General features: G+C 53.7%; 1 protein-coding gene across 1 annotated transcript in view; it reads right to left on the reverse strand.

Moving 5' to 3' along the window:
* LOC139230291 (SH3 and multiple ankyrin repeat domains protein 1-like) overlaps positions 1-6,702 on the reverse strand; it is a 323,258-nt gene extending 316,556 nt beyond the window's left edge. Inside the window, 4 exon segments of the mRNA XM_070862120.1 lie at positions 2,831-2,947; positions 4,737-4,904; positions 6,306-6,457; positions 6,693-6,702. Coding sequence (XP_070718221.1) covers positions 2,831-2,947; positions 4,737-4,904; positions 6,306-6,457; positions 6,693-6,702 — 447 coding nt within the window.
* Positions 6,703-10,860: the final 4,158 nt, after the last annotated feature.

Genomic DNA, 10,860 nt, shown 5'->3' on the forward strand with positions numbered 1-10,860 from the left:
TCAGCCTAGATTTACCTGATATAACAGTGGCCAAGCGTTTAAATCCTGGCCAACATCTGTTCAGCCCGTGACCCACCGCCACTGGCCCACCAGCAATTACCAGGCGCTCTGGACCCCCTCCCTTCCCTATTACCCAATCACCAATGGCCAATATTTGGGTTCTCCCCCTCCCGCTGCAGCCCCCCGCCCCCTCACAAACTCACGCAGTTTCCTCCAGCAAATCTTGCCGGAGCCCTAAGTGGCAAATTCTGCACCTGCACGTACAGGCTGTGAAGACATTCAACAACAGGGTGCATCACAGGCCACCCTGGTCCGGTCCTCCTCCCCCATCACCCCTGGCCCCCCCCCCCCCATATTCACAAGTACAATAATAGAGGTCGCGGGTTTGGGAGGTGCTGCCGAAGAAGCCTTGGCGAGTTGGGGGTTGGAGGGCGGGGTGAAGGGGTGGTTGGGGGAGGGGGGGATTGAGGTCGGGGGATGGTTGGGGAGGGTTGGGGGGATTGAGGTCGGGGGTGGTTGGGGGGATTGAGGTCGGAGGGTGATTGGGGGGGTTAGGGAGATTGAGGTCAGGGAGCGGTTGGGGGGGTTGGGGGGATTGAGGTCGGGGGGGTGGTTGGGAGGGGGGGGTTGGGGGGATTGAGGTCGGGGGGGTGGTTGGGGGGGGGAGTTGGGGGAGATTGAGGTCGAGGGGTGGTTGGGGGGGGGGTTGGGGGGATTGAGGTCGGAGGGTGGTTGGGGGTGTTGGGGAGGGGGAGGGTTGATTCTGCAAGCCCTCACCCCCCAGGAGGAAGTCATCCTCACAGGTCAGAGAGTTGAGGGGTCAAGGTCATAGGTCAGTCTCCGATCGGAGTTTCCTGTGAGTGTGGCCCCCTTTACTGGGAACATGGGATAATTCCTCGGACTCCGAGTTCACAGAATCATACAGCAAGAAGGAGGCCATTCGGCCCATCGATCCTGTGCCGGCTCTTTGAAAGAGCGATCCGATTAGTCCCACTCCGCCCACTCTTTCCCCATAGCCCTGCAAATTCTTCCTTCTCAAGTATTTATCTAATTCCTCTTTTTAAAGTTTCTGCTCCCATCGTCCTTTCAGGCAGTGCGTTCCCGATCACAACAACTCGTTGCGTAAAAACATTTTCCCTCGTGCCCCCTCGAATTCTTTTGCCAATCGCCTTAAATCTGTGTCCTCTGGTTACCGACCCTCCTGCTCTCCTTACTTACTCTTAACAAATCCATTCACTATTTTGAACACCTCTTTCAAATCTCCCTTTTTACCATGGGAAAGGAACGGGAAAAAGAACGAAAGAAAAGCGGCAGGTTTTCATCCGTGAAGTACCACAGGGATGAGGCCCAGAGCAGAGATGCATTTAACGGGAGGCTGGATAAGCACTTGAGAGGGGAAGGGAATCGAGGGATATGTTGATGGGGTGAGATGAAGAGGGGAGATAGGAAGCTGGTGTGGAGCATAAACCCCGGCACGGACCTGTTCCTGTGCTGTAAGTTCGCCGTAATTCTATGTAATGTGGGCAAAGTGAGGATGGGACACTCCAGCACGCAGACTGACAAAACTCCATGGAATTTTGTTGCCCGCATTCTGTGCCTCGGTGGAAGGGACCTGCTCCTGACATGGGCTTTGTCTGCAGTCTACATGATACGACAGACATGCAAAAAACAAACAAGGCTCCAGATGTTAGCTCGTAACCATCACTGTACAACAGAACAATCGCCCATCCATCCAGCCTGTAACTCACTCCCGGGTATCTGTTATTCTATATATAACCCCTGCCCCCGAACCCCTCAATTAGATTCCAGCCTGTAGCTCACTCCCAGGTATCTGTTATTCTATATATAACCCTTCCCCCCGAACCCCTCGATTAGATTCCAGCCTGTAGCTCACTCCCGGGTATCTGTTATTCTATGTATAAACCCCCGAACCCCTCGATTAGATTCTAGTCTGTAACTCACTCCCGGGTATCTGTTATTTTATATGTAACCACTCGCCACCCCAAACCCCTCGATTAGATTCCAGCCCATAACTAACTTCCGGGTTTCTGTTGTCCTATATATAAACCTTCAAACCCCTCAATTAGATTCCAGCCTGTAACTCACTCCCGGGTACCCATTATTCCATATATAACCCCACCGAACCCTTTGATTAGATTCCAGCCTGTAACTCACTCCCGGGTATCTGTTATTCTATATATAAACCCCCGGAGCTCCTCGATTAGATTCCAGCCTGTAACTCACTCTTGGGTATCTATTATTCTATATATAAACCTCCCGAACCCCTCGATTAGATTCCAGCCTGTAATTCACTCCCGGGTATCTGTTATTCTATATATAAACCCCCTGAGCTCCTCGATTAGATTCCAGCCTGTAACTCACTCCCGGGTATCTGTTATTCTATATATAACCCCACCGAACCTCTCGATTAGATTCCATCCTATAACTCATTCCCGGGTACCTGTTATTCTATATATAAACCCCCTGGACCCCTCGATTAGATTCCAGCCTGTAACTCACTCCCGGGTACCTGTTATTCTATATATAAACTCCCTGAACCCCTCGATTAGATTCCAGCCTGTAACTCATTCCCGGGTACCTGTTATTCTATATATAAACCCCCTGGACCCCTCGATTAGATTCCAGCCTGTAACTCGCTCCCGGGTACCCGTTACTCTATACAGAAACTATCCCTCTCATCTCAGGGGTGGGTGCCCAGAGGGTGGGACAATGAAAGGGGGGAGGGGTAATTTGAGGTCGAAAACATCAACTAAACCCGTAAAATAAAAACACAGTAACTCATTCAACATAACTCACATCAGATACCGACCCTGTTGTAGAGAGCACACAGATGTAGCGCCGTGTTCCCAGACGCATTCAGGCTGTTGATTTCTGCCCCGTAGAATAACAGATGTTCCAGATGCTGTGCGTGTCCGTGGTGACAGGCCTGTGGGAGACAAAAGGCGGAGAGTAAGTGCGAGGCAAGGGATAGTCGCGGAGAGGATAGCGAGATAGCTCTGTCTGAGGGGAAGCACCGGGTGGGGGGGGGGGGGGAAGGAATAGAAGGTACGTCGATAGGGTAACAGGAAGATGGGGACAGGGGGAGGACTCATGTGGAGCATTAAATCCGGCATAGAGAAGCTGGGCCCAATGGCCTGTTTCTGTGCTGCAGTCGCCCTGTGTCAGCAGTGGCTCAGTGGGCAGCCCTCTCTCGCCTCTGAGTCAGAAGACTGTGGGTTCAAGTCCCACTCCAGGGACTTGAGCACAAAATCTAGGCTGACACTCCCAGTGCAGTGCTGAGGGAGCACCGCACTGTCAGAGGGGCAGTTCTGAGGGAGCACCGTACTGTCGGAGGGGCAGTGCTGAGGGAGCACCGCACTGTCGGGGGGGCAGTACTGAGGGAGTGCCGCACTGTCGGAGGGGCAGTACTGAGGGAGTGCCGCACTGTCGGAGGGGCAGTACTGAGGGAGTGCCGTACTGTCGGAGGGGCAGTACTGAGGGAGTGCCGCACTGTCGGAGGGGCAGTACTGAGGGAGTGCCGCACTGTCGGAGGGGCAGTACTGAGGGAGCGCCGCACTGTCGGAGGGGCAGTACTGAGGGAGTGCCGTACTGTCGGAGGGGCAGTACTGAGGGAGTGCCGTACTGTCAGAGGGGCAGTACTGAGGATGACCGGCACTGTCGGAGGGGCAGTACTGAGGGAGCCTCACACTGTCAGAGTGGTAGTGCCGAGGGAGCACTGCACTGTCAGAGGGGCAGTACTGAGGGAGCGTCACACTGTCGGAGGGGTAGTGCCAAGGGAGCGCCGCACTGTTGGAGCTGCCGTCGTTCGGATGAGACGATAAACTGAGGCTCCGCTCTCTCAGGTGGATGTAAAAGATCCCACGGTACTATTTCAAAGAAGAGTAGGGGAGTTATCCCCGGTGTCCTGGGGCCAATATTTTAGCCCCCAATCAACATAACAAGAAAATAGATGATCTGGTCATTATCACATTGCTGTTTGTGGGAGCTTGCTGTGCGCAAATTGGCTGCCGAATTTCCCACATTACAACAGTGACTACACTCCAAAAGTAGTTCTGATCTTCGACCTCAACTCCACTTTCCCACCCAATCCACATATCCCTTAATATACAAAAATCTATCGATCTCAGCCTTGAATATACTCCATGACTGAGCCTCCACAGCCCTCTAGGGTAGAGAATTCCAAAAATTCACCACCCTCTGAGTGAAGAAATTCCTCTTCATCTCCGTCCTAAATGGCCGACCCCTTATCGTGAGACTGTGCCCCCTGGTTCCAGACTCTCCGGCCAGGGGAGTTACAATAGAGTTAAGTCCGAATTTCGTTGCATTGATGTCTGTACTGCTGCGGCCCACACACGGGACTGGTGAGAAAGCTGGGGTCCTTGCAGACACGGTGCCCACCGGCAGAAGCAGAAGCCAGGGCCCTGGGGTGTGAGCGGAGGCTGTCTCTCGGAGCGCTCCCGGCCTGGTTTTTATGCTCGGGAGTTTCCCACACTAACGCCCTACGAGCGGGGTACAACGCCTCCATTAACGCTGCGGCCCCCTGACTCAGGGCCCAGCTGCCCAAACTTACCGACTAAGCCGCAAACCGATCCCGGGCGCTAACTTTCCCGTCCCACCAACCTCAAAGCCAAAATTCCAGCCCCAGGAGTCCGAGGGATGGGAGGTGGCCAGGGACCAGGGCTGGAGCCAACGGCCCCGGCATATTTGCCGCCTACCTGGTGAATCTCTTGCCAGCCATTCTCGTCGGCAAAGCCAATCTGAGCCCGGTTGTACAACAGGAGCTCACAGCACTTGGTGTCCCCTCCCACGATGGCCGTGTGGTAGAGTGGGGTCAGCGCGCGCCGATCCTTGTAATTCGGGGAAGCCCCTTGCTCCAGGAGGGTCTGAAACGGCAAAAAACACAGAAAGGTCACAACAACAACAACAACAACAACAACAACTTGGTCGGCAACTCTGGCCGGGCGTATTCCTGGAGCTTTCATCACGTGACCTCCCACCTCGTCCCCGCACTCCCGCCATTGGTCCATCCTCCACGGCCAATTGGAAAGCGAGCCGACCCTTTACCCGATTGGATTAACCTTGCCAGCCTAAGAATCCTATCCCCATCTCCAATATTTTTACAACAATAGCACTTGTATATATATATAGCACCTTCAACGTAGTGAAACGTCCCGAGGCACTTCACAGGAGTGTTATGCGCTAACAATTTGACACCGAGCCACATAAGTAGAAAGCTGGGTCAAAGAGGTAGGTTTTAAGGAACGTCTTGGATGAGGAAAGAGAGGTAGAGAGGCGGAGAGGTTTAGGGAGGGAGTTCCAGAGCTTGGGGCCCAGACAACAGAAGGCACGGCCACCGATGGTGGAGCGATTATAATCAGGGATGGTCAGGAGGGCAGAATTAGAGGAGCGCAGACATCTCGGGGGGTTGTGGGGCTGGAGGAGATTACAGAGATAGGGAGGGGCGAGGCCATGGAGGGATTTGAAAACAAGGATGAGAATTTTGAAATTGAGGCGGGAGCCAATGTAGGTCAGCGAGCACAGGGGGGTGATGGGTGAGCGGGACTCGGTGCGAGTTAGGACACGGGGCAGCGAGCACAGGGGGGTGATGGGTGAGCGGGACTCGGTGCGAGTTAGGACACGGGGCAGCGAGCACAGGGGGGTGATGGGTGAGCGGGACTCGGAGCGAGTTAGGACACGGGGCAGCCGAGTTTTGGATCACCTTCAGTTTACGTAGGGTAGAATGTGGGAGGCCGGCCAGGAGTGCGTTGGAATGGTCAAGTCTGGAGATAACAAAGACACGGACGAGGGCTTCAGCAGCGGATGAGCTGAGGCAAGGGCGGAGACGAGCGATGTCACGGAGGTGGAAATAGGCGGTCTTAGTTATGTCGTGGATATGCGGCCGGAAACTCATTTCAGGGTCAATCAGAGAAATGGTTTGCAGTATTATGGGCATAAATTGTGGGAATTTTAAATGGAAAAAGTTGACACGAATATGTGACACCGCAAAGAAAGATTTTGTAGGCGGGAAGTGCGGCAGATGTAAGGCTTTTGAAAATATTTTAGAGATTAGGATTTGGGGATATTTTTGAATACGTTCTTTGTTCCGACCCCCCCTCCCCCCACCCCGCCCCCCCCTCACTCCCTCCGCATCCCTCCTATCTCCCCCACCCTCGCGCCCCGCCCTGCCCCCCTCTGCCCTGCACCTCACCCCCCCCGCCCCTCCCCTCACCCCCCCTCCCCGCCCCCCGCTGCACCCCCTCCCCTCCCCCCAGCTCAATAGTTACCAGGACTCCATTGTAGTTCCTGTTTATTGCGGCCTTGTGGAGAGCAGTCATTCCGTCCCGGGCTCGGAAGTCTATGTGAGCTCCTCCCAGACACAGCACCCGGATCACATCTGGGCAGTTCTCCAGCTGTGTGCACAGACTCAACGGCACTTCTGTGAGGGAAATGGGAAAGGTTATTCCGAGCGCAGAGTGGCTCGCAGAGAAAGATCTTCGCTCGCTCGCAAGCTCAGCACCTCCCGTTCTCCTAAACAATCAGGATTGACAAGACAAAGTGCAGCCTCTCCCGCCGACATCCAACCTCTCCCTCCTTTCCCCCCCCCACCGACCTACAACCCCTCCTCCACTCTCCAAACTCTCCCCCCACGCGCCCCCTCCCCGACCTCCAACCCCTCCCCATTCCCCGTCCAACCTCTCCCCCCAACGCCCCCCCGACCTCCAACCTCTCCCCCCACTCCCCCTCGACCTCCAACCTCTCCCTCCACGCCCCCCCCAACCTCCAACCTCTTCACCCACGCCCCCCCCTCCCCGACCTACAACCGCTCCCTCCTCACCCCCCCGACCTCCAACCCCTCCCCACTGCCCCCAGACCTCCAACCTTTACCCCCTCACTCCACTGCCCCCCCCCTCCAAACACTCCCCCACTCCATCGTCCCCTCCAACCTTTCCCTCCACTCCCCCCTACGACCCCTCCCCCACAACCTACAACCCTGCCCCATTCCAACCTCTCCCCTCATTCCCTTCGACCTCCAACCTCTCCCCTCATTCCCTTCGACCTCCAACCCCTCCCCCAATCCCCCCCAACCTTCAAGCTCTCCTCCACTCCGCCTTGACCTCCAAACCCTCCCCCCCACTCCCGCAACCCATCCCCCACTTCCACTTGACTTCCTCCACTCCCCCTGGTGTCCAACACTCCCCCCTAAACTTTCCCCGACCTCCCACACTCCCCCCCCACCAGACCTCAAACCCCTTCCCCTAGTCCCCTCTGCCCCCCCCCCCACTCTCCCCTGATCTCCAACCCTTCCCGCAAACCCCCCCTCCTCCACCTCCTTCCCTCCCTCCCCCAGCTCCTTCCCTCCCTCACATGCCCATGACTCCCCACTCACCCTCATTTCCCCGACTCCATGCACCGAAAGCTGAGTTTAGGGCTCTTTAAGAGAATCATAGAATAGCGCAGCAGTGGATGAGGCCATTCGGCCCATCGAGTCTGTGCCGGCTCTTTCGAAGAGCAGCCCAGTTAGTCCCACTCCCTACTCCAGAAGTCTGGACAACACTTATTTTCTCTGCTGAAGGCTGGGACGTCTTTTCCAGGCACAGGTTGTGCTCCACTGCCTCGCCCAATCATGAAGTGTGCATACCTACAAGCTATTTGACTGTAGGGGCATCACAGGTGAGCCTAATTCTGTTCATATCCGGGTGGGGGAGTAGGGAGGGAGGGCAGGGCAAGGGAAAGCCTTTCCATTAGGAAGGGGAGGTATGGCTGAAATTCTCATCACTAACCCCCAGGTGCACGGAAGTCCATTGTTAGACCCTCATCATCTTTCTGCCTGAGAGTAACTAACAGGACACAAGCCAGGGATCAAACCTGGGAGAAAAATACTTGCATTTCTATAGCGCCTTTCACGACCACCAGACGTCCCAAAGCACTTTACAGCCAATGAAGTACTTAAGTGCAGTCACTCTTGTAATGTGGGAAACACGGCAGCCAATTTGCGCACAGCAAGCTCTCCAAATTTGCGGATGACACTAAGTTGGGCGGCGGTGTGAGCTGCGAGGAGGATGCTATGAGACTGCAGAGTGACTTCGATAGGTTAGGTGAGTGGGCAAATGCATGGCAGATGAAGTATAATGTGGATAAATGTGAGGTTATCCACTTTGGTGGTAAAAACAGAGAGACAGACTATTATTGAATGGTGACAGATTAGGAAAAGGGGAGATGCAACGAGATCTGGGTGTCATGGTACATTGAAGGTTGGCATGCAGGTACAGCAGGCGGTTAAGAAAGCAAATGGCATGTTGACCTTCATAGCGAGGGGATTTGAGTACAGGGGCAGGGAGGTGTTATTACAGTTGTACAGGGCCTTGGTGAGGCCACATCTGGAGTATTGTGTACAGTTTTGGTCTCGTAACTTGAGGAAGGACATTCTTGCTATTGAGGGAATGCAGCGAAGGTTCACCAGACTGATTCCCGGGATGGTGGAACTGACATATCAAGAAAGACTGGATCAACTGGGCTTGTATTCACTGGAGTTTAGAAGAATGAGAGGGGATCTCATAGAAACGTTTAAAATTCTGATGGATTTAGACAGGTTAAATGCAGGAAGAATGTTCCCAATGTTGGGGAAGTCCAGAACCAGGGGTCACAGTCTAAGGATAAGAGGTAAGCCATTTAGGACCGAGATGAGGAGAAACTTCTTCACCCAGAGAGTGGTGAACCTGTGAAATTCTCTACCACAGAAAGTAGTTGAGGCCAATTCACTAAATATATTCAAAAAGGAGTTAGATGTAGTCCTTACTACTCGGGGGATCAAGGGGCATGGCGAGAAAGCAGGAATGGGGTACTGAAGTTGCATGTTAAGCCATGGACTCATTGAATGGCGGTGCAGGCTCGAAGGGCCGAATGGCCTACTCCTGCACCTATTTTCTATGTTTCTATGTTTCTACAAACAGCAATGTGATAATGACCCAGATAATCTGTTTTTTGTTATGTTGATTGAGGGATAAATATTGGCCCCAGGACACCGGGGAGAACGCCCCCCTGCTCTTCTTCGAAATAGTGGCCATGGGATCTTTTACGTCCACCTGAGAGGGCAGACGGGAGCATCGGTTTAACGTCTCATCCGAAAGACGGCACCTCCGGCAGTGCGGCGCTCCCTCAGCACTGCACTGGGAGTGTCGGCCTAGATTTACGTGCTCAAGTTCTGTGAAGTGGGACTTGAACCCACCGCCTTCTGTATGCCTCGACGATTGATGGACAAACAACGTGTGCGCTAGAGCGTGACGCTTAAGTCGGAAGATGAATTGCTAGACTGATGGCAGCTGGCTGTTGACTGTCAGCACAAAGACTAAGAGACGAGCTCGGTGTAGTTTAAATATCTGACTAGTCTTGTAAAAGTTGAGAGAGCATTTATTGCACTCCAGACATCAAGCTGTAGAGGCGGTAATGGAGCTTACGGAAGGGGGGGGGGCAAATTCAACCCCCAAGACTTTGACATAAAGCCTCAATCATTCACTAACCCAGAGAAGCAAAGCAGCTGCCGTCACAGGCTGATGCTGATAACTTTCCATAAATTGAAGATTAATCACCAGGACGCAGCAGCAAGCAAAACACGCAGGAGAAAAATCATACCGGACCATTTCTCTTTGAACACTCCCATTTATTATTTAGCGTTTGTAAAAATATTGGAGATGGGGCAAGCGATTCGCAAGCCGGAACAAGTTCATCCAATCGGGCACAGGGCTCAGCTCGCTTTCCGATTGGCCATGGAGGATGGACCAATGGCGGGAGTGCAGGGGGGGGGGGGCGGGGCGGTTCGAAGCGGGAGGTCACGTGATGCAGCCTCCAGGATTACACCCGGACAGAGTTGGTGACCCGAATCACGGTGTTACTTCCACTTTGGCCAACTCTTCATCGAATCACAGAACGGTTACAGCCCAGAAGCAAGCCATTCGGCCCGTCGAGCCCGTGCCGGCTCTCTGCAAGAGCACCTCAGCCAGTCCCACTCCCCCGCCCTTTCCCCATCGCCCTGCTAATTCTTTATCCTTCAGGTACGTGTCCAACTCCCTTTCGAAAGCCGCGATTGAGTCTGCCTCCATCACTTTTTTCAGGCAGCGCATTCCAGATCCTAACCACTCGCTGCGTAAAAACATTTTCCCTCAGGTCGCCTTTGGTTCTTCTGCCAATCGCCTTAAATCTGTGTCCTCTGGTTCCCGACCCTTGGGAACAGTATCTCTCCATCTACTCTGTCTGGACCGACAATGAGGTGCCGAGGGATGAGTCTGCGGTTGGGAAAGCTAACCGTGCAGGGCGAGGGGTTAGTAAAGGTGGCCAATGAGACCTCCTGCCACGCCTGCCCGTACCCGATGAGATTAAGTCAGGACAGAGAGATAGTCTTTGCCAAGAGTGGCCGAACGAAGTCCGAATTGTCCCCCAACATCCTAACAGAATGGGTTAGGACATAACATATCAGAACATAAGAACAGAAGAAATAGGTGCAGGAGTCGGCCCTCAATGTTCTCCACCATTCAGTACGATTGTGGCTGATCTGATCTTGGCCTCAACTCCATTTCCTTGCCCGCTCCCCATAACTCTTTACTCCCTTATCACTCAAAAATCTGTCTATCTCTGCCTTAAAAATATTCAATGACCCAGCCTCCAGAGCACTCTGGGGCAGAAAATGCCACAGATTTACAACCGTCAGAGAAGAAATTCCTCCTCATCTCAGTTTTAAACGGGCGACCCCTTATTCTGAAACTATGCCCCCTCGTTCTAGATTCCCCCACAAGGGGAAATATCCTCTCTGCATCTACCCTGTCGAGCCCTCTCAGAATCTTATAC

Source organism: Pristiophorus japonicus, chromosome 19 (assembly GCF_044704955.1).
Source record: "Pristiophorus japonicus isolate sPriJap1 chromosome 19, sPriJap1.hap1, whole genome shotgun sequence".
NCBI lineage: Eukaryota > Metazoa > Chordata > Chondrichthyes > Pristiophoridae > Pristiophorus > Pristiophorus japonicus.